The 24,892-nt window shown below is 39.7% G+C and overlaps 2 protein-coding genes across 15 annotated transcripts in view; one reads left to right on the plus strand and one right to left on the minus strand.

The window, feature by feature from the left end:
• Positions 1–6,663, plus strand: part of LOC105491091 (nuclear receptor corepressor 1) — a 187,895-nt gene extending 181,232 nt beyond the window's left edge. For all 13 annotated transcript variants that reach the window (XM_011757257.3, XM_011757246.3, XM_011757250.3 and 10 more), the window contains 2 exons: positions 3,019–3,198; positions 5,578–6,663. In XM_011757257.3, the coding sequence (XP_011755559.1) occupies positions 3,019–3,198; positions 5,578–5,765 (368 nt within the window). In that variant the 3' untranslated portion in view covers positions 5,766–6,663. The remainder of the gene's footprint in view (positions 1–3,018; positions 3,199–5,577) is intronic.
• Positions 6,664–9,592: 2,929 nt separating this feature from the next.
• Positions 9,593–24,892, minus strand: part of LOC105491086 (tetratricopeptide repeat domain 19) — a 30,397-nt gene continuing 15,097 nt past the window's right edge. Inside the window, exons 8-10 of one of the 2 annotated variants that reach the window (XM_024795842.2) lie at positions 13,161–13,315; positions 11,663–11,825; positions 9,593–10,988 (exon numbers count right to left, since the gene is read on the minus strand). In XM_024795842.2, coding sequence (XP_024651610.2) covers positions 10,855–10,988; positions 11,663–11,825; positions 13,161–13,315 — 452 coding nt within the window. In that variant the 3' untranslated portion in view covers positions 9,593–10,854. The other variant, XM_011757235.3, reaches the window with a different exon arrangement.

Consider the following 24,892-nt stretch of genomic DNA (forward strand, 5'->3'; position numbering starts at 1 on the left):
TACAGTTGTACTGGTTGTATAGGAATTTGGGGCAGTGTGAAATTGTTTTGCTGTGGCTGAGGAAAAAGTTTGATGGTGACCTGGGCTCTGATCTCTTCTGAGCTCTTTTTGATATTTTCTTTTAGAGCACAGTCAGAGGTGTCTCACTTCTGTGAACTTCTGTTGAGTTAATCAGCTACACAGTGTGGAAAATCCAAAAGGGCTATCGAAACTTGCTGAGCCTCTGCTCACGTCCTGTATAGCATGGAGAACCTTTGTTCTGCAGTTTTTCCTTTACATATTTCTTTGTGTGGTGTATTAACTCCAGTTGGGAAGGGGGGTTGGTCATTAGTGAAGTATGATTTTTGTCACCCTGCCTTCTTTCTTTAGCAGTTTCTCTACTCAGGCCAGTAAAGAAGCCTTGATGTTCCAGAAATTTCAGTTCCTTAATTACCACATTTTAATGGCAGGAGGATGACCCTTGTTTTTTGTTTTGATTGTTACAAGTGAAATTCTGGCTTTCTTCTAAATACAAGCATACCTTGTTTTATTGTGCTTTGATTTTTTTTTTTTTTAACTGAAGGTTTGTGGCAACCCTGCGTCAAGCAAGTCTATCAGCACTATTTTTTTAATAGCATGTTCTCTCCTTTGTGTCTCTGTGTCATATTTTGGTAATTCTCACAATATTTCAGACCTGTTCATGATTATTATCTGTGTGATGGTGATCAGTGATCTTTGATATTACTATCGTAACTTTTGGGGCACCATGAGCAGTGCCCATATAAGATGGCAAACCACCCATAAAGGTGGTGTGTGTCCTGACTCCTCCACTGACTGGTTGTTCCCTGTCTCTCTCCTTTTCTGGCTTCCTTATTCCCTGACACACAACAATATTCAAATTTGGCCAGTTAATAACCCTACAATGGCTTCTAAGTGTTCAGGTGAAAAGAAGAATCACAAGTCTGTCACTTGAAATGAAAAGTTAGAAATGATTAAGCTTAGTGAGAAAGGCATGTTGAAAGCCAAGACAGGCTGAGAGCTAGACCTCATGCGCCAAACAATTAGCCAAATTGTGAATGCAAAGGAAAAGTTTTTGAAGGAAATGGAAAGTGCTATTCCAGTGAACACACAAATGGTAATAAAGCAAAACAGTGTTTCGTGAAACACAGAAAGTTTTAGTGGTCTGGATAGAAAACCAAACCAGCCACAGCATTACCTTAAGCCAAAACCTAATCCTAATCCAAGCCCTAACTCTTCAATTCTCTGAAGGCTCAGAGAGGTGAGGAAGCCACAGACGAGAAGGCTGAAGCTAGCAGAGGCCGGTTCAGAGGCTGAAGAAGCCGTCTCCATAACATAAAAGCGCAAGGTGAGGGAGGGAGAAAGTGCTAATGAAGATGTTGCAGCAAGTTACTCAGAAGACCTAGCTAAGATCATTGATAAAGGTGACTACATTAAACAACAGATCCTCCATGTAAACAAAACAGCCTTCTACTGGAAGAGTCCAAAACGTCAAAATACAGGCTGACTCTCTTGTTAGGGGCTAATGCAGGTGGTGACTTGAAGTTGAAGCCAGCGCTCCTTTACCGTTCTGAAAATCCTAGGGCACTTAAGAATTATGCTCGGTCTCCTCACCTGTGCTCTAGAAACGGAACAAAGCCTAGATGACAGCATGTGTTTACAGAATGGCTTGCTGAATATTTTAAGCCCACTGTTCAGAACCTACTGCTTAGAAAAAAAAAAATGGTTTTCAATACTGCTCATTAACAATCCACTTAGTCACCCAAGAGCTCTGATGGAAAGGTTCAAGGAGATGAATGTTGTTTTTACGCCTAACACAACATCCATTCTGCAGCCCATGGATCAAAGAGTAATTTCTACTTTCAAGTCTTATTATTTAAGAAATACATTTCATAAGGCAATAGCTGCCACAGTGATTCCTCTGATGGATCTGAGCAAAGCAAACTGAAAACCTTCTGAAAAGGATTCACCATTTTAGATGCTATTAAAGACATTTGTAATTCATGGGAGGAGTTAAGAGTATCAACATTAAGAGGAGTTTGGAAAAAGATGATTCCAACTCCCATGGATAACTTGGGAGGGTGTCAGTGGAGGGAGTCACTGCAGGTGTAGTAGAAATAGCAAGAGAGGCTGGGTATGATGGCTCATGCCTGTACTCCCAGCACTTTGGGGTGGCTGAGGCAGTAGAATCACTTGAACTCAGGAGTTTGAGACCAACCTGGGCAACATAGTGAGACCCCATCTCTGCAAAAATTTTAAACAGTAGCCGGGTGTGGTGGTATGCACCTGCAGTCCCAGCTACTTCTGTCTGAGGTGGGAGGATTGCTTGAGCCCAAGAAGTTGAGGCTTTAGTGAGCTGGTAAGCCGTGATTGCACCACTGCAGTGCAGCATGGGCAGCAGAGGTGAGACCCTGCCTTAAAAAAGAAAAAAGAAAAAAAAGAAATAACAAGAGAACTAGAACTAGTAGTGGAGCCTGAAGATGTAACTGAATTGCTGCAATCTCATCATCAAACTTGAAATGGATGAGTTGCTTCTTAGGGATAAGCAAAGAAAGTGGTTTCTCGAGATTGAATCTTCCTCTGAAGATGCTGTGAACATTGTTGAAATGACAACAGAGGATTTAGAATACTACATTACATAAACCAGTTAATAAAGCAGGGTTTGAGGGATCAACTCCAATTCTGAAAGTTCTACTGTGGCTAAAATGCAATCATTGCATGTTACAAATAAATATTTCATGAAAGGAAAATAAATTGCCAAAGCCACCCCAGCCTTCGGCAGCCACCATGCAGGTTTAGTCAGCAGCCATCAACATGGAGGCAAGACCATCCACCAGCAAAATAATTGTGACTTACTGAACCCTCAGTATCTCTGAGGTATGCCTGCAGTGTTTTATTTCATTGAGTACCAGGATCTGGATTCTCTGTGTTCCCATTATGCTTTTTTCATTTAGCACTATATAATCATTAGCATTTTGAGAACTTAATATATTAATACTTTAACTTGAATTTCACTTTTAGGAGGAGTTTGCAAACCAAAGCTGATCAGCAAGTCAAACAGCAGGAAATCTAAATCTCCTATCCCTGGGCAAGGCTACTTAGGAACCGAACGGCCCTCTTCAGTCTCCTCTGTACATTCAGAAGGGGATTACCATAGGCAGACGCCAGGGTGGGCCTGGGAAGACAGGCCCTCTTCAACAGGTAAGAAGCCTGCTTTAACTTAGAAAATGAGACAAAGCAGTAATATCAATGTCTTGGTTATTAGTTCTTCAAAATTCAGCAGCTCTTCTAATTTGGAAACCTATATTCCCATTTCTGTATCATTAGTAGGTTCCACTTCCCAGAATAGAAATATTTTTTTGAGGGGTCTTGCTCTGTCGCCCAGGCTGGAATGCAATGGTATGATCATGGCTCACTGCAGCCTCGACCTCTGAGGCTCAGGTGATCCTCTAGCTGGGACTAGAGGTGTGCACAACCATACCTGGCTAATTTTTCCTTTTTTTAACATTTTTTGTAGGGACAAGGTCTCACTGTGTTGCCCAGGTTGGTCTCGAACTCCTGAACTCATTCCTCCTGCTTTGGCCTCCCAAAGCATATTACAGGCATCAACCAATGCACACGCCCAGAATATGCACATATAACCTGAAACATTTTTAGAATGCAAAGCCTGATTACCATAAACAAAGGAAGAGCTATGAAAAAATAATCTCAACCATTCTCCTCACTTCTGTATTACACTGGTAATGAACATTTGCAAAGCAAATAAGGTGGTTTTAGTTACTTTGAGAACTGTACCTGAATGTACCCATGCCACTTCTAAGAGAACTTAACTTTCTCTAAGATACCAATATGAAGGGTAAATACTAAGAAATCAAAATTAGAAATGAGAAGACTAGTTTAAAAAGCCATCATCTGGCCAGGCGCGGTGGCTCACGCCTGTCATCCCAGCATTTTGGAAGGCTGAGGCGGGCGGATCACTTGAGGTCAGGAGTTTGAGACCAGCCTGGCCAACATGGTGAAACGCCATCTCTACTAAAAATACAAAAATAAGCCGGGTGCAGTGGCACGTGTCTGTAATCTCAGGTACTCAGGTGCCTGAGGTGGGAGAATCGCTTGAACCTGGGAGGTGGAGACTGCAGTGAGCTGAGCTTGCGCCGCTGCACTCCATCCTGGGCAACAAAATGAGACTCCATCTTAACAAAAACAAAAAAAGCCGTCATGTCTCTGTACATTCACTACATTTACACAAACTGATGAAAAACAATACTCCAAGACACTCATTATTTCCTATTTTGTGCCTATTTGTAAACTTAAAAAAAGTATATAATAACTATGATCATGGTAGCTTTAAAAAGCAACAGACTTTTAAAATAAAACTGGGATATTATGAATTTTAGAGTCTCAGAGAATTATAAGCCATCTTTTCCTTAGGATTAAATACAAATATGTCACTGAAAAAAATCTGAAATGTGCCCTTCCCCTTAAGATATATATAAATTATATCAGCCTTTTGCATTATAAAACTCATGCCACATGACATGCAAAGTGGTTGTGTTTGAGTTTGAAAGCTTACAGCCTAGACCGGTGGTTGCGGCTTCTCAAATCTCTCTTAGGGAAGAATTAATTAGACCATACATGAGATTTATTATTTGATGAAATGGTTATGTTTTATGTTTTTGGTTTTTTTTTGAGACGGAGTTTCACTCTTGTTGCCCAGGCTGGAGTGCAATGGTGCTATCTTGGCTCACTGCAACCTCCACCTCCTGGTTTCAAGCGATTCTCCTGCCTCACCCTCCCAACTAGCTGGGATTACAGGCATGCGCCATCACGCCCAGCTAATTTTGTAAGACGGGGTTTCTCCATGTTGGTCAGGCTAGTCTCGAACTCCCGATCTCAGGTGATCCACCCGCCTCGGCCTCCCAGAGTGCTAGGATTACAGGCGTGAGCCACTGCACCTGGCCTGTTTTTGCATTTTCTTAAGCTGTAGGAGGCTTTCTGGGGACAATTAAACATCTAGAAACTGATGAAGGGTAGCAGTGTTCATTAATTACCTCATTTCTCAATCTTGTATACTTTAAAATCTGCCCAGTGAGATTCAGCAGATGACATGCATCCTGCTGCCCCTCAGTGTGCAGATGTTCCTGGGTACTTGTCTGTTGTTGTCTGAGAACTGTACTCTTGGATTTCTCTTGAAGAGTTAAGAAAGCTCCTGGTATAACCTGACTCTGTTTCAATTAGAGCTTAATACTCAATAGTTCAACTTGGATTCTCCATGGAAACACCTGATAGTTATAGACTTAACTAAAAATCTAGCCTGGGCTTTCTCTTCTGGGCTCAACAGCCCTCAGTCATATGCTACTCATGTTACTCTTCTTTTTTGGATCCACACTGACTGCTACATATCATTGGCTAGGATTTAAGTGGTGAGACTTTGGCCCTTCCGTGTTGTATTCATTTTGCTTTCATGGTGTCACATGACCATTTTAGAACAATCCTATTCTACTCCATCCTACAAAAGTTGGATTGGATGAAGTAGCAGTTATGCTCATGACAATGAAAACCTAATTTTTCTTTTGTCAGGCTCAACTCAGTTTCCTTATAACCCTCTGACTATGCGGATGCTCAGCAGTACTCCACCAACACCGATTGCATGTGCTCCCTCTGCTGTGAACCAAGCAGCTCCTCACCAACAGAACAGGATCTGGGAGCGAGAGCCTGCCCCACTGCTCTCAGCACAGTACGAGACCCTGTCGGATAGTGATGACTGAACGGCACAAAGTGAGGGGAACAGGGTGCAGGAGAGGGATCTCTAGTTTTTGGTGGTTTAATTTTTAGTAGCAGGTCAAAAACCTGCCCTCCTATGACTTATTCCCTGAGACTTTTCAGGAGAGCCAGCCCACAGATGATGAAGAAATGATGGAAATTCATTTGGAGAGTCAAATGGGAAAAAACCATACAAAAAACTGCCTTTGATACAGGCAATTCAGTGGACTATAATAATAGTGGAGGGTTGAGATGTAGAGTTTTTAAAAAGTGGACAGTTCCTGTTCTTACATCTGTTTGTAAAGAAAACCATAATGTCTTTAAATCACTCTTCTGTAAATAGATGACCTTTTTGCAGTGTATATCCCCTTGCTGTAGTATCTGGTGTACTTATGTTCAAATCAGCGCATCAACTTTGGGGGTGATTTTTAAAAATCTTTTTGTCTATCTTTTTAACCCTAGCCTTCTAAACAACCTCATACAGCCCAGTTACATAATGTTGGCTGTCACGGGCATTGTACTTTTATCTGATTTTGTTTCCTCTAAATTCAGCTTTCCAGTGATGTTTAAAATCTTGTGAAAATGTTTAGATTTTTAACACAGACCCTGTCATAAAATCTGTACGTTAGGGTCAAAAGGTAGAAGTAACAAATTCTGCCATATTGTAAATTTCCAGTGCAGGCTTTAATTTTTTTTTTTTTTTTCATTAGTAGCACTGAAAAAATATTACTGCATGGGTATGTTCTAGTTCAGTTTATAAAGTTTTAAAGGCTTATTTGAGGCATACCTCACTGTTATGCACACTGGTAATTTAACCATGCCCCTAAGTATTCCTTTTCTCCTGCATTTGATGCAGCCCAACAAAGCTTTTGTTTTGAAATAAATTTGACTACCCTGTCCATAGCTACAGTAGATTATTTGTGGGTTTAAGGCTCCTGGTGTCTCAGGTTCCAAAGGAAAAGCTTACATATTTTTCCCTTAGTTTGATATATATGATTGGTTGGGTTAAAAGATAATGATCTGTGTAGTATTTAGACGTGCTTTGTGCTGTATCCTGAAAAACTCATGGTGAACACAGTCCTTTTCCCTATCACTATGGACCAGCACTTACTCTCACTTTGCTTCCTTGGGATAAGAGTTTACTGTTAAATGTTTTCATTTCACAGATTCTCAAGGTGCAAATAATTTAAAAGACTGAATTCTACACTAATTATGGTACTAGAGGGCCAGTTGTATCTTTCATTAAGAATTGCTTGCTGAATTTTTAAGTTTTTTTCATACAATTTATCATAGCATTTAATTATCTTTCCATAACATATAGATACTAAGTTTTGGGAGAATGCCACTGGTAACCGGAAAGGGGAGAAATAGATCTCTCAAGATGATAAAAATTAGTACTTTACAGACTTTCAAGTAGACCTAAACTTTTAAACAAAAGTACTCAAGGCTTTTAAGGAAGCAGCTCTGTGATTAGCTACTGACCAAGACCCTCCTATCACTAGTGTCTAATCCCTATGTTACAGATGAAGACACAGGTTTAGTACTTTGCCCATACAGTTAAATGAGTGACAGAGATAGGCCATAAGCCCACATTTGTCTCCAGTCAAAGCTTTCACACTCCTGTCCCTGTTCCACTTCTGTATACCTGAGGTCCCCAACACAAACTTTAGATCAGGCTTAGTGGTCAGCGTTCCTAGTACTTGGAAAGTTGGTATATTTACAATAGATATATGTAAATACATAAAAATTTCAAAATGAATGAAAAACAGTGACTAAATGTTCCACTTCACAGTTTTCTGCTGAATTTTTCTTTCCAGGTACTGGTAATATTTTAGAATTTGTTAATAATTTATATTGCCAACCTACCATAAAAGAGATTATGATGGTATTTTTCTATGACCCTGAGGGTCTTAAGCTATTCTGAGTCAGAATACAGTTGACCCTTGAACAACACGGGTTTGAACTGTGTGGGTCCACTTATACACGGATTTTCTTCCACCTCTGCCACCCAAGATAGCAAGACCAACCCCTCCTCATCCTCAGCCTACTCAACATGAAGATGACGAGGATGAAGACCTTCATGATGATCCACTTCCACTTAATGAATAGTAAATATATTTTCTCTTCCTTATAATCTTAATAACATTTTCTCTTCTCTAGCTTACTTTATTGTAAGAATACAGTATATAATACATATACAAAATATGTGTCAATCGACTATGTTATCCATAAGACTTCTGGTCAACAGTGGGCTATGAGTAGTTAAGTTTTGGAGGAGTCAAAGTTAGATGTGGATTTTTTACTACTTAGGAGGTCTATGCCCCTAACTCCTGCATTATTTGAAGGTCAACTGTATAGTTTCTGAGAACATGTCAGATCAGAGCCTAACTTGTTACTCTTGCAGTTCCACTTGAGGACCCGAAGGTGAGCTGCTGTGAACCACTCACTCCATCCTCATCATAATGAATGTGCGTATTACTTTATTTACCATCACCTGGAGAAGAAATCTCAGAATGAGAGTTAAAATCTAGTAACAGTTCTTGGTTCAAAATAAATGAAAGGACAGAATTCTCACACGGCTTACCTATGGAGGTTCACCTTATCATGATTTAAGTGGTAAGCACAGCACAGAGCAGCACTGACAACTTACTGAGGTTCACCGCAAACCAAGGCGTGATACTCTTTGTAGACTTAGATTTCACTGTTCTGACACTATATCCTTACACATGATTTTTTAGCACCCAGAACTAAATTAAGGTCTTCCTAATACTCTTCATAGAAGTATTCTGACAGCCAATTTTCCAGTGCATGTTTATGAATGGAAATTGCATAATGTTTTAATTTTGGTACACTGAGTGATTCTATTTTAAAAATATCTATGCCCTGAAAACTCCAGTGACCACTGGACAGTTCAAAAAATTTAATTACATGATTTTAACCAATTCACTTTTGAATTTAGAACAATCAGTAAAGGAGATCAGTCCTCCTTTTGCTTCAGTACCTTATTTTACAACAGTGCAAATGAACTGTAATGAGAACACCCACATGAGGAGACTGTCCTGAAAACTCCTAGTGTTTCCAACAACCAGACCACTGAGTCACTGTGGATGATTTAAAATTAATAAATAAATAAAACTTGGAATGAAAAACCTTTCAGTAACCCCTGCAGTTGTGAAAAGGTAAAAACATTCTCAATGCAAAAAGGTGAGTGGTTGATATTAATTTTTTTAAGAAATCACCATATGGCCGGGCGCGGTGGCTCAAGCCTGTAATCCCAGCACTTTGGGAGGCCGAGACGGGCGGATCACGAGGTCAGGAGATCGAGACCATCCTGGCTAACACGGTGAAACCCCGTCTCTACTAAAAAATACAAAAAACTAGCCGGGCGAGGTGGCGGGCGCCTGTAGTCCCAGCTACTCGGGAGGCTGAGGCAGGAGAATGGCGTAAACCCGGGAGGCGGAGCTTGCAGTGAGCCGAGATCGCGCCACTGCACTCCAGCCTGGGTGACAGAGCCAGACTCCGTCTCAAAAAAAAAAAAAAAAAAAAAAAAAGAAATCACCATATGTTAATACTGGTTTCTACTGAAACTCAATCTGATTTATATTGTATCTTATCTCTCTGAGCTAGACTTGTTAAATGGCATTAGCTGGATGGTAAATTGAGATTAGAGAGAAAATAGGAAGAAATTTACATCTGCAACATACAAAACTCTAGTTTTAGTCTAATCCCTGAGGATTTGGACCTCAAGGTTTCCGGTGTTTTTATTCTTCAGGAAGTTTTTTTTTTGTTTTTTTTTTTGTGAGAAATGCAAAGATTACTGGGATACATACAATCTTGTTGTATAGTCTCATTTATTATGAAAAGATTCTTCCAGTATGTACATACGAACCAAAAATATCAGTTTATCAGTCCCACTCACATCCCACCCCCACAGGCATACCAACAGGGTCCTTCATGGTACCTAGAAAAACTGTCTTTTTCCTTAGGTAAATGGCTAAAAATGTACCATACAACTGCTGCGGTAAACGCATCCACCTATGTATCTTTACATACTTTGAGGCAGTGTGGCAAAGCTCTTCCAGCACAGCAGTCTGTTCATTCAAAGTCATCTAACCAAATACCTTCTCCCACAGCTAAGAAAGAATCCCAGTGTTTCCCTAGTTTAGAGATGAAGATACTGAAATTGCAAAAGCAAAAAGGCTAGGACTAAGATCCAGGTCAGTAGTTCAACTATAGCAGCAGTACACATCAGAATTACGAAGAGTTTTAAAATATACCTGTAGGGGCCTATTCTGACTCAGAACAGCCTGGGCTGTGTGTCCTTAAAGAGTACTTGAGATGACTCAGTTTTGTGACTAAGGCTGCAAAGGAAGGAGAGCGTTCAGATAACGTAGACAAAAGGTTACATCATTCTTCCTAGCCCATCCCCACTTTTAGTTTTATATAACCAGATACATATGGTTCACTTTTATTTAAATTCAAATGGGTGCTATACTGTCATGTGCCTAATCCCCACTTTAAAACTTCATACTGGATGCTGGTAGCAAACTAAGATATTTTCCTTTTTTATGCATTAAATTCCATACTGTGCTTCATGAAACAGATTATAAGAAGAACAATTCACCATAATCCCCCTTTGCCATGAAGAAGGTAATTCTGGTTAGTTTGCCAGGTATTGATAAAGTACGAGAAGAGAGGGCAGCATATCAGGAGACCAAAAACTTATAGTAGAAATGCCAGGCTGAATCACCACACCCACAGCCCACAGGAACGCCAGCCCATAATAATCTATAGTTCTACTTAGACCAGCAGGGACAGCACCAAGTCACGTGTTACAACTGAAAGCATCACTTGACAGCAGTCCTGAAAGATCATAATCAGTTGGGAATGAAAGTCATTTTTCCTTTAAAATACAAAAATGGCAGTGTATACAACTCCCCCTTCACTAAGGCTAAATTGAGGAAACCTGAATATCAAAAACGACAGATTTAAGCCATTGATTTGGGTGCCACAGAGACAGGAATGACAGCTATTCTTCCGCATTGCTAGACATTATTCTCCCTACACAAAAATGGATTTAGAGCTTGACAGAATTTAAGTCAAAGGTCTACTTTTCTTTGACAGCTCAGCCAACTCTTCCCTGATGTGTTGTACAGAAATTTCATCTTTTTTCAGCTTTGCTTGCTTCAGTGCTTCCTGGTAGATCTCTTTTGCTTGTGTATATCGTTCTAAAATAACCCAGAGAGAAGGGACAGTAAGAAGAAAGTGTATGTTTCCCAGGTGATTCTGAAGAGACAGCACTAATGTGGATATAGGGCTAATTTACTGTGTGCTTATGAAGTGACAGGCTGGTGCTGCCTCATTTCATCCCCATCTGACAGGCTGGAACTCCACTGAATGCTGGAGGATTCTTTACAGTCCTTTCCAGTATATCTTGAGGCCTTTGATGAGCCAAAGATTTCATGAATGGTGGTATGTGTAATACACCTGTCATCCCAGGTTTCTGAAAATGATAGGTATAGTGTGCTGACACTAAGAAATGTCTGTCAAACTGATACTTCCTGTCATACAAGCTTCACCAGCACTCTGTGAGAAACACATTGTAACTGAACACATTTAGAAATCCGTAAAGCACTACTGACGTGTAAGGTACTATCATTGCAAGGTTTTCTGCAGCTTGATGGGGTTTGACAGGCTACTGCAGGTCTGCAGAAGTTATGTGAATTGAGCACAACAGTACTTCAACCTAATTAATACCTTCTTTCTCTGCCATTCAACCAGCCTTTTAATTTACATGTTTCTTTGTTGGCCCTTGCCCTCCCTACATACCATTTCACAAATTTATCAATCCAGTGACATCCCTCCCTTAAAGGAAGTCAGTTAAGTTTCCATTGCTACCTACCTCTGTGCATCAAAACTGCAGCTAGATTACTGAGTACCATGTGTAGCTCAGGATGATTTATCTGTCTTGCCAGATCTGATGCCCTTTGCATATAAATATAGGCCTCATCAAAGCGGCCCTGTGCATCCAGGGTAGTAGCCAGGTCACTCATCAGCACAATGGTCTATATGGAAAAGAAAAAAGTAGTTTCTTTAAAAACATGCCTGCACAGAACTTTAATGTGGAGTGCATCCAACTCTGAATACATAAGATTTCATCTTTCCTAGCATTCCACAAAAGATGAGGGATACCAGCCTTTAACAAATTTGTGGGCATTTGGTAATCACATTGTACAGTGGAGAATGTTAGTTCGACCTTCTGGGAAATACAAATCTGGAAATTAGGAAACAGTACATATTAATCCAACTAATTACCCAATTAGAAACACCAAATGAAAAACAACAGCAAGATGCTATACATATGATCTCATTTAAGGCTGAGCAACTTTGAGAAGCCAGCCTCGTATGGTTTGATTGCCTCTAGAACCCCCCTGTATTATGTTGTTCCTGCTGATAACCCTGAGGCTCATCAAAAACAAGAAACATACCATCTATTTTAGGAAGATGCCCAGTAAGTTTTTTTTAATTTGGCTACTGTAACAGGTACACTTCCATACCTACTTCCCCACTGATGCCATGCTTTAAGCCCCCTGACCCTAGTACTTGGAGATCTGAATTCTGTGCTTGCTTGTTTATTATTCCTCACTCTATTAAGGGACTCTTCATAATAAGTCATAAATCCCTTTCATGGAGATAATTCATAGCTCAACCCCCCTTTTCTTCCAAAACATATTACTCACCCTGCCCATGTACCCCAGCCTTGGGACACATTCAGTTAAAATAGTTATGTCTTATATTGGGGGTAGCGAGCATTCACAGACAAAGCAATGCACTCCTTACATCTAAGAACTTATTTGGATGGAGGGGAGACCCAAAGAGATGATTTCGATTGAATGTGTTTAGTGTTCTAACACAGAGCTTTACACGTTACACTTAAATTCTATAATATGCCAATGGTTTAAAAGTGTTTTTAATGTGGTCCCTTGTTCCTTCCCTGACCTCCTGCCATTTTAACCGTGGGGTAAGGGAGGCAAGGATATCTGTGTATTAAACTGTTCCCCATAAGCTTCTAATGGGGGTATCTACAGACCCCACTCAAATACTGTGCTGTGTCCATTGAAGCCTGACCAGTCCTGCCTTGTAGAAAGGTTGCTCTGTTGTGCAAACCGTGGATCACGCGAAAAGTTCTGGGCAGACCTAGTAACTGATAACTAGTCCCAAATCCTTTCTGAAACAAGTAGTTGGGGTGAGGGTGCTGGTGGTAAGAAAATAAGTAGACTGGGGAGAAAGAAGGATCTAAGACCATCTGCTGATCCTGTTACCAATGAGTGTGACATTTCACACCCTTCAATTTTGAAACCTTTGTTTTATATTCCCTCTTCTGTGTTTTCCTCCCTTACCTGTGGGTGTCTTTCTCCTTGTATTTCTTCAGAAATCTGCAGAGCTTTTTCATACATCCTTTGTGCCTGTGATGGCTGCTTGGAGAACAGAAGGTAGCGAGCACAGGCGTCTAAGCACATGCCCAAGAGGAGGTGGGTATTGGCTTTCTCTTCCACTAAGAAGAAAAGAGGAATCAGCAATCTACCCAAATTGTTGTTACCAAGGACCCACAAATATGTCAGCAGAATGGGACCCACATGTCACTTAGGGGACAAAGTAGGTGGATTAACATCCAGTTAAACGACCTATTCCAAACTAGCTGGAATCATGGAACTTCACCCCACATTTTAAGTAGATTAAGATTCCACATATTAATTAAAATGTGGAATGTTATTTTTAGTTTGAAACAAATAATATTCAGCAGAAACAAATGAAGATAAACTCAAAGAAGAATGAGTTAACAACAAAAAGTCAAGGCCAATGAAAAATCTGTAAGGTATAAGAAAAACAATGCAGGAAGAAGACAGAGAACACTCAGAATCCTGAAGTGCAAAGTCACAAGCCGAATTTAAAGAATTCAAGGTAAAAGCCAGGCATAGTGGCTCACATCTGTAATCCCAGCACTCTGGGAGGCCAAGGTGGGTGGATCACAAGGTCAGGAGATGGAGACCATCCTGGCTAACATGGTAAAACCCCATCTCTACTAAAAATACAAAAAAAAATTTTAGCTGGGCGTGGTGGCAGGTGCCTGCAGTCCCAGCTACTCAGGAGGCTGAGGCAGGAAAATGGCGTGAACCCAGGAGGCAGAGCTTGCAGTGAGCTGAGATCACACCGCTGCACTCCAGTGTGGGTGACAAGAGCGAGACTCTGTCTCAAAAAAAAAAAAAAAAAAAAAAAAATTCAAGGTAAAATTGAAACAAGCTAAGAAGAAGAATAAAGCTTACAATGACATAGCACCTCTCAACACATTCAAGAATTGACTATACGATGTCTGAAAAAGAACAAGTTTAAAATACCTAATGCCACATAAGAAGAATTGGAGACACAGATCATAACAGTAACCTATATCAACCTGGGTAAGACTTCTAAAAGATGATACAAATAACGCAGAAATGTTCATAAGCAAGATTATATGGAAATTCTGCAAACAACTCAGCAGGAGGTAAATGTTCACATAATAAAAGACTAGAAAAAGAGGTTACCTTAGATAATCTTAGGTAACAAATTAGTAGACACCCAACTGAGTATATTCAGTTGGGTTTATTTGCCAGCAAAGCTGTCGTTCATACCAAACCCTTTCCCTTCCATGTCTTCAGTTTTCAGAAATCTACAATTGGCATACAGAGTTTAAGGAAGACTATGTTACTAAAATGAGACTTTTCTAATACCTTCCCATTTAGAAAAAAAGTGCAGCTTCCTTCTATCGCTTACCTAATTTTACATAAATATGCTCTTTAAGGCTGGAGCAAATCTGATTTTCAATGTGAAAATAAACTATTAAAAGTGTTCTTGGAGTTATTTCTAAACAGAACACCAGAATCGTCTGAATCATCTATTTCGGAAAAATCGGATTCATCAAATGAATCTTCAACCAACCACTGTTCAAGAATGATGTTAACATCACGCGTAGGCATGCTATGTTTTCTAGGATTTGACATTTTCAGCGATCAAGAATTACTGTATTTTGTAAATGGCAATACCACTACTAAAAACAGAATGCTATAAATAGAATGATATCTTGTTCCCAAAGTTGATATACTAGAGCAATGTGAAAATGATAAAAGCAAGATATTTTGTGGCAACAATTTAAAAAGATGTTCAGTGGTATAACTAAAGTACAAGAATAAAGTGACAAGCAATTCTAGCGGAAAATTGTTACCCTTGTTATCACTGAGTAGTGGAGTGGAAGCAAAAGCAGTAAAGCTTTTTAGAGAAAACAATGAGGTACAATTTAGCTATAATATTTTAAAAGTACATGCACATTCTGACTACAATAAAAATGGAAACACTTTTTTGAAAAGCAACCTTTTCTAAAAATAAATGTACTATTACTGAACTTTTAGAAAACATAAAACCTTTAGCAACTGCCAAGAGAAAATTTCAAAGTTCCCCCAGAGTTCCTTTGCTAGTAATTTACTTAAACACAGTTCTTCGAAACATTAAAATAAAAATTGCTAAAAGTTAGGCAAGAAAAAAATCAAGTACTTTAATAACAACTGAGAAATATATTGGAATCATTTATATAGAGCCCCCAAAGGATCATTTGAAACTGAGGCATATTTACTTCTTCAAACATAAATGATTCTCTTTCATAAATAACTTCTGATCACAGAAAAAGATACGCTACTATACTCAGTCCATGAGGTAAATAGGATTCACTATAGAATTTTTTACTCAAAATATTACCAAATGGAATAATAATCAGATGTATTAAGGAGATGACCAAACAGCATTTATTCCAGGAATAAAAGAATGGCTCAGTATATCAAACTAGGTTTATATAAATATAGACTAAAGGGAATTTGATAAAGTACTGAGGCAATTATATGCATTTATAACAATAGCAAAAGAGCATCTCTAATTTAGGGAAACTTGAGCATAGGCCTCTTAACTCTCCCCTACCCCCTCACCATCAACAGCAATATAGGAAAGTCTACAAGGGTCTTTGAAACTAGAGATATTTATGGACCAAATTCCAAGAATATCCTGAAATTTCTGCTAAACTAAATCACTTGTTAATCAACTGATTAGCACTTCCTAATTAGTGTTAATGGTTTTAGTAGAGGGAATAAAGGAGAATCTAACAACGCTATTGATGAAACTCATCTGCTTCAAACACCTAGAAATCTTAGATAAACTGTAACACACATCCTTTCCATGCAGAGCTGAGCTCCCAAGAGAAGGAAATCCCAAGTGCCAGAAATTAGGAGTAAGCTAAAACCCAAAGTGGAGAGTCTGTGAGTTGACACAGCAAAAGCCTGGTTTTTGTTGTAGCTTGAGCGTTTCTGTAATCAGGAATTCAAGCTGTTGATGTGTACTAAACAGAACTAGATCCGAAGCCAATGCATAAAACCAGGATTACCATTAGGACCACAACCCCAGGAAAAGAATATATGTGAAAAGAATTGCACCACTCCAACCTACACCTCCCCTAACCCCCTGACCACAGGCACAGGGAGACAACAAGGAGCTCTGAATGGCCAAGTCTGGAATCTAGATGAGAAAAATGACTACCCTGTAAATTTGATGTCTAAATTTATAACATCCACTTCGGCCAGGAGCTGAGTGCCTGGAAGACACAAAACTATTCTGGAATCTCACTGTATAGCTAAAACCTTGCTGAAGATGAATGTATAATCCAAATAAATGAGAATCAGCAGACAGTAAGAAAGCAGGCCTCATCCCCCAAAATTTTATAAAATCAGACAACTCCAGTAGTTCTTACTTCCAGTAAGTCAAGCATACGCCACCTGAGTCTTGTACCTGTAATTGCCCTTTGCCTGTAATTTTCTTCCCTCACAAATAGCCACTTGCCTATTCTCTCCCATTCACCAGGTTTCATACTAACAAGGCCTTCCCGACCCCCTCTATAAGACAGCATACTTCCCCAATGTATTCCTGCTATACATATTCCTTCATAAATATCTACATAGCACTCTGGACACACCAACTTACTGGATAGTGCTTACTATGCGTCTTTCCCCCACCAGAAATGTAGCTCCATGAGGCAGTGACTTTTTTGTTTTTTCTTTTTTGAGACGATGTCTCACTCTGTCGCCCAGGCTGGAGTGCAGTGGCACAATCTCCGCTCACTGCGACCTCCGCCTCCCTGGTTCAGGTGATTCTTCTGCCTCAGCCTCCCGAGTAGCTGGGACTACAGGTGCACCACCACGCCCAGCTAATTTTTTTTTTTTTTTTTTTTTTTGTATTTGTAGTAGAGACGGGATTTCACAATATTGGCCAGGCTAGTCTTGAACTCTTGACCTCTTGATCCGCCTGTCTCAGCCACCCAAAGTGCTGGGATTACAGGCGTGAGCCACTGCACCCAGCCAACTGTGTTTTATTTATATCTGTATCTCAGAACCTAGCAGCATATCTAGCATGTAATGGGCATTCAGTATTTCTGACTGAATTGTTGAATGAATGAACAAATAGAAGGGTTTACAAAAGGGCTAGGCATGGTGGCTGACACCCACAAGCCTGTACTTTGGGAGGCCGAGGCAGGAGGACCACTTCAGCCCAGGAGGTCGAGACCAGCCTGGGCAACATAGCAAAACCTCATCTCTACCCTCCCCAACCCCCCCAAAAAATATATACACTCCCCAAAAAATACATATATATAAGTCAGACATGGTGGCACGTGCCTGTAGTCCTTATTCTTCTGGAGGCTGAGGTGGGAGGATCACTTGGTATCAGGAGTTTAAAGTTGCAGTGAGCTGTGATCATGTCACTGCACTCACTCCAGCCTGGCCAAAGGAAGACCTTGTCTCTTGTGGGGGAAAAAAAATAAGGTACTGAATTAAATAGGGAAAAATTATAATGAAACTAAACATTAGTTATAATTACAGATTTAAACATTAGCACCCCACGAATTTATGAAAACCCAATATAGAGATGTCATTACAAATCAAGATATAACAAGCACAAACTATGAAGATAAATATCGATTCTGTTAATATCCAAAGTTTTAATCTATGTCAAATGCCCTAATGTGAAAAGACAAGCTACAAAGAGATAAGTAACCTACAAAAATATAAAATGATCGAATACATAAGGAACTCTTACAGATTGTTAAAAGACAACCCCTCAAAAAAATAGGCAAAGGATATGAATAATTTTCAGAGCACATAATCTAATAGCCAATAAATACAGTAATCAGAAACATAGTGAAGCCACAATGAAATTCCTTTTCAAACCCTGCAGATTATCAAAAATATCTGATGATAACAAAGATATACAGAGAGCATCACGAACACTAATATATTGCTAGTCAAAATGTAAACTGGTAAAACCACTTTGATCAGCAATTTGGTTTTTGTTGTTTTTGAGACAGAGTCTTGCTCTGTTGCCCAGGCTGGAGTGCAGTGGCATGATCTCAGCTTATTACAACCTCTACCTTCCCGGGTTTAAGCGATTCTTGTACCTCAGCCTTCCAAGTAGTTGGGATTACAGGTGGCCACCACCACGCCTGGCTTTTTTTTTTTTTTAAGTAGAGATGGAGTTTCACCTTATTGGCCAGGCTGGTCTCCAACTCCTGACCTCAAGTGATCTGCCCATCTCAGCATCCCAAAGTGCTGGGATTACACTACACCCAGCCTGATAAGCAATTTGGTATATGCACCCCGGCAACTCCACTTTTATGTACATATTCCAGGGACTATCTTGCAGGTGTGTACAAAGATGCAGGTCCAAGAATGTTCAGTGAAGTATGACTTTTAATAGCAAAACATATAGAATGACCCAACAGGTCCATCAATAGAACTGTGGGGTATATTTCGGTGTTTTAGACATGAAGTCCTTGCCCATGCCTATGTCCTGAATGGTAGTGCCTAGGTTTTCTTCTAGGGTTTTTATGGTTTTAGGTCTAACATTTAAGTCTTAAATCCATCTTGAATTAATTTTTGTATAAGGTGTAAGGAAGGGATCCAGTTTCAGCTTTCTACATATGGCTAGCCAGTTTTCCAGCACCATTTATTAAATAGGGAATCCTTTCACCATTTCTTGTTTTTGTCAGGTTTGTCAAAGATCAGATGGTTATAGATGTGTAGTATTATTTCTGAGGTTTCTGTTCTGTTCCATTGGTCTATATCTCTGTTTTTGTACCAGTACTATGCTGTTTTGGTTACTGTAGCCTTGTAGTACAGTTTGAAGTCAGGTAGCGTGATGCCTCCAGCTTTGTTCTTTTTGCTTAGGATTGTCTTGGCAATGCGGGCTCTTTTTTCGGTTCCAATTCTGTGAAGAAAGTCATTGGTAGCTTGATGGCGATGGGCATTGAATCTAAATTACCTTGGGCAGTATGGCTATTTCCACAATATTGATTCTTCCTATCCATGAGCATGGAATGTTCTTCCATTTGTTTGTGTCCTCTTTTATTTCGTTGAGCAAGTGATTTGTAGTTCTCCTTGAAGAGGTCCTTCACATCCCTTGTAAGTTGGATTCCTAGGTATTTTATTCTCTTTGAAGCAATTGTGAATGGGAGTTCACTCATGATTTGGCTCTCTGTCTGTTATTGGTGTATAAGAATGCTTGTGATTTTTGCACATTGATTTTGTATCCTGAGACTTTGCTGAAGTTGCTTATCAGCTTAAGGAGATTTGGGGCTGAGACCAAAAGCAATGGCAACAAAAGCCAAAATTGACAAATGGGATCTAATTAAACTAAAGAGCTTCTGCACAGCAAAAGAAACTACCATCAGAGTGAACAGGCAACCTACAGAATGGGAGAAAATTTTTGCAATCTACTCATCTGACAAAGGGCAAATATCCAGAATCTACAGAGAATCAAACAAATTTACAAGAAAAAAACAAATAACCCCATCAAAAAGTGGGCGAAGGATATGAACAGACACTTCTCAAAAGAAGACATTTATGCAGCCAACAGACACATGAAAAAATGCTCATCATCACTGGCCATCAGAGAAATGCAAATCAAAACCACAATGAGATACCATCTCACACGAGTTAGAATGGCGATCATTAAAAAGTCACAAAACAACAGGTGCTGGAGAGGATGTGGAGAAATACGAATACTTTTACACTGCTGGTGGGACTATAAACTAGTTCAACCATTGTGGAAGACAGTGTGGCGATTCCTCAAGGATCTAGAAGTAGAAGTACCATTTGACCCAGCCATCCCATTACTGGGTATATACCCAAAGGATTATAAATCATGCTGCTATAAAGACACATGCACACGTATGTTTACTGCAGCACTATTCACAATAGCAAAGACTTGGAACCAACCCAAATGTCCATCAATGACAGACTAGATTAAGAAAATGTGGCACATATACACCATGGAATACTATGCAGCAATAAAAAAGGATGAGTTCATGTCTTTTGTAGGGACATGGATGAAGCTGGAAACCATCATTCTGAGCAAACTATGGCAAGTACAAAAAACCAAACATCGCATGTTCTCACTCATAGGTGGGAATTGAACAATGAGAACACTTGGACACAGGAAGGGGAACATCATACACCGGGGCCTGTCGTGGGGTGAGGGGAGGAGGGAGGGATAGCAATAGGAGATACACCTAATGTAAATGACGAGTTAATGGGTGCAGCACACCAACAAGGCACTTACTGACATATGTAACAAACCTGCACGTTGTGCACGTCTGTCCTATGATTTAAAGTATTAAAAAAAAAAAAAGAACTGGTGTATTTCTACAATGGACTACTATACCATGGTTGTAGTGAGGGAATCACACAGGGCCACCTTTAGCTTGTGTCTACACTTGTGAGAACAGAAAAAAGATTCACCTTACCCCTCACCCCAGCAGATTAATTAGAGGAAGTCACTCTTTAAAGACAGATGCAACCCAGCAGACATGCAGTTTGGCAAGCAAACAGGGCCTCTGTGCTAAGAAAACTGCTTTAAATATCAGCCCAATAAATCTCATTAACATAATATTGAGTGACAAAAGCAAACTACAAAAACAATTGTACAGTATGATACCATTCATATTAAGTTTAAAAACATATTAGCCCTATGGTATATTGTTTGTTTTGGAGACGGAGTCTTCACTCTGTCACCCAGGCTGGAGTGCAGTGGCGCGATCTCAGCTCACTGTAACCTCTGCCTCTCAGGTTCAAGCCATTCTCCTGCCTCAGCCTCCCGAGTAGGGGGGAATACAGGCGCCCGCCACCATGCTGGGCTAATTTTTGTATTTTTAGTAGAGACAAGGTTCCGCCATGTTGGCCAGGCTGGTCTCGAACTCCTGACCTCAGATGATCCACCTGTCTTGGCCTCCCAAAGGGCTGGGATTACAGGTGTGAGCCACTGTACCCAGCAATATATTGTTTATTGATATATACAAGTGCAATAAGTAGGCAAACAAAACCAAATTGAGGATAGCAGCTACCCCTAGGCAGGGAGGGGTATACAGGGGTTTAAATATCAAAAAAAAAAAAAAAAAAAAAAATCTAAAGCAAATATGGTAAAACATTGAAATTTGGCCAAGGCTGAAAGTATACAGATATTTGGTAAGTCCTGAAAACTTTACTTTTGTTTGAAATCTATTTTAAAAAAATACATCAGAGCGCAGCCAGGCGTGATGCCTCATGCCCATAATGCCAGCATTTGGGGAGGTCAGGGCAAGCAGACTGCTTTAACTCAGAAGTTCAAGACCAGCCTGGGCAAGATGGTGAAACTCTGCCTCTACGAAAAATCCAGAAATTAACCAGGCATGGTGGCATGCGCATGCAGTCTCAGCTACTTGGGAGGCTGAGGTAGGAGGATCAGGTGAGCCTGGGAGGTTGAGGCTGCAGTGTGCCATGACTGCACCACTGCACTCCAGCCTGGGCGACACAGTGAGACCCTATCTCAAAAAACAAAAAACAAATCAGAAGAAAAGCACAGAACTGACTTTCCTTAATCATAAATCGGTCATGTGGAATATCAACTGAAGAAACTCCCAAAATATAGATGAGAAAACTGATGGAAGAGGGGATAATGTGAAGGATAGAGAAGAGAGAGGTCAACATACAGGTAAAGGACATTCCAGAGTAAAAGGCGGCCGGGCGCGGTGGCTCAAGCCTGTAATCCCAGCACTTTGGGAGGCCAAGACGGGCGGATCACGAGGTCAGGAGATCGAGACCATCCTGGCTAACACGGTGAAACCCCGTCTCTACTAAAAAAATACAAAAAACTAGCCGGGCGAGGTGGCGGGCGCCTGTAGTCCCAGCTACTCGGGAGGCTGAGGCAGGAGAATGACGTAACTCGGGAGGCGGAGCTTGCAGTGAGCTGAGATCCGGCCACTGCACTACAGCCTGGGCGACAGAGCGAGACTCTGTCTCAAAAAAAAAAAAAAAAAAAAAAAAAAGGCAGAGTAAAAGGCCAGAGCATGTGGGACAGAAGCATTGAGCCAGGATAGACTACAGAAGCTCCAGAGAACTGGATGCTAAAAATGAAGGTTCACCAGGGATTAAACAAGCTTCACAAACAGACAACTCCCTAACCTTATGCTGATGTAACTTCTGAGTCCAGCAAAGCATCTGAGCAGGAGAAAATAGACTGCTTAAAAAACAAGGCAAATATGCAGGCTTCAGAATTCTCCTCTGCAATAAATTCCACTAAGTCTAAAATTCCAGATCACAGAGAAAAAACAAGTGAGGAAAAGGGAAAGGTAGGATAATGTTAAAATGTACTCATCTCATTTTAGAGAAGAAACTGAAAACAATTTTTTTTCCTCTGAGTCAACTATGTCTTTAAGAAATGTTTAGGTTACTCCTTATAGAACTGAAAATCATATATACATATACCTTCCCTACAAAATACAAATATAGGTCAGTGAGGGAAAAATTCCTATAAAAGGAACTGAAAACAAAGGAATTAACAAAAATGCAATAATTAGACCAATTATCCCTTTCAATACCAATTTGTTTTTTGTTTTGTTTTGTTTGTTTGAGACGGAATTTCACTCTTCTTAACCAGGCTGGAGTGCGATGGCGCGATCTCGGCTCACTGCAACCTCCACCTCCCAGGTTCATGTGATTCTCCTGCCTCAGCCTCCCGAGTAGCTGAAATTATAGGTGCCCACCACCACACCCAGCTAATATTTTGTATTTTTAGTAGAGACGGCGTTTCACTATGTTGGCCAGGCTGGTCTTGAACTCCTGACCTCAGGTAATGCACCTGCCTCAGCCTCCCAAAATGCTGTGATTACAGGTGTGAGCCACTGCATCCAGCCTCAATACTAATTTTTAAAAGGTTTTCAGATTCTGTATCAGAAGACAGTGATACTCAGGTTTAAAAAAAAAATCCAACCATAGCTTTCTACAAAAGATACACTGAAAAATGACTCAGAAAAATTTAAGGGTTAAGATATAGTAGATAATATAAAACTAGAATTTGTAACAAATACCTTAAATAGGGAAAAAGGAATCATTTTCCTGATGAAGGGACAATTCATAACAAAGATAGATATATATATATCTGAGACTGTCTAAACAGCACAGAAACATGTATAAAGAAAGAAGATTTTTAAAAAGTTATCAGCCAGGCATGGTGGCTCATGCCTGTAATCCCAGCACTCGGAGGCTAAGGCAGGTGGACCACCTGAGGTCAGGAGTTCGAGACCAGCCTGGACAACATGGTGAAACCTGATCTCAACTAAAAATACAAAAATTAGCCAGATCCAATGGCACATGCCTGTACTCCCGCTACTCGGGAGGCTGAGGCACGAGAATCGCTTGAACCCGGGAGGTGGAAGTTGCAGTGAGCCAAGATTGCGCCACCGCACTCCAGCCTGGGTGACAGAGCAAGACTCCGTCTCAAAGAAAAAAAAAAAAATTAGAACAACTTGACAAAATCAGTAAGGACACAAAAGACTTGAATAACACTATAAACCAACTAGACCTAACAGACATTCATAGAAAACTCCATTCAACAGAATACACATACTTCTCAAATGCACATGCAACATTCTCCAGGATAAGCCATATGTGAGGCCATACAACAAGTCTCAATAAATAAAATCATACACAGTTGTTGTCTGAACACAATGGAATGAAACTGGATTCAACAGAAGAAAATTTGAGAAATTCACTATATGTGGAAATTAATCTATATACTCCTAAATATCCAAAGGGTCAAAGAAGAAATCCAAAAAAAAATTGGAAAATACTTGAGACACATGAAAATATACCTTACCAAAATTAATGAGATGCAGCTAAAGCTTATAGTTATAAATGGCAATTATGTTAGAAGCAAAACCTTAAATCAGTAACCTCATCTCCTGCCTGAGAGACCAGAAAAAAGGGAACAAAATAAACCCAAAGCAAACAGGAGAGATGCAATAAAGACAGAGAAGAAATAAGTGAAATAGAAAATAGAAAAACAATAAAGAAAATTAATGAAACCAGAAGATGGCTTTTTGAATGAATCAACAAAATTAACAAAAACCAAGGAGAAACTATAAATACAATAGCCAGGAAGGTCCTTCATAAATTGAGCGTAGTAAAATATAGGTGCCAAATCATATAATAAATAAGATTAGTAAATATATCACATTCCACACACTCTTATATAACAGTGCCTAATGAGTACCGGTCATAGTCCTGGAGCATTTCATTCTCATAACTCTTACGAGGTAAGTTCTATTATTATTTTCATTTTATTGATAAGGGAAGCTGAGAATAGAGAAGTTAAATAACTTGTCCACTGCTAGTAAGTGGTAGAACCAGAATCTGAACTCAGGCTCCAGACTTTAAGCACTCATGAAACCAAATATTACGTCATCAAAAATAACTTTCTAGAAATGTTTTATTTAAAATGTAAAAATAAAAAGTTTCAAGGAAAGGAGGAGGAAAGAATCAATGGGAAACATCTTTTTACTAATTTAAAAATAAATCCATAAAATTAGGAACTAGAAAAGGAAGATGATATCAGATATGTTAAGAGTAGTGTAAAATATGCTTTAAAAATATAATTCCTTAAAGTTTCTTCTGGAAATTAGTAAGTTATAAAATTTGTTCACCCATACGTTCATTTATTCAATAGATATTAAGCTTATCATGTATTAGCACTG

This window comes from Macaca nemestrina, chromosome 17 (assembly GCF_043159975.1).
Source record: "Macaca nemestrina isolate mMacNem1 chromosome 17, mMacNem.hap1, whole genome shotgun sequence".
Lineage (NCBI taxonomy): Eukaryota > Metazoa > Chordata > Mammalia > Primates > Cercopithecidae > Macaca > Macaca nemestrina.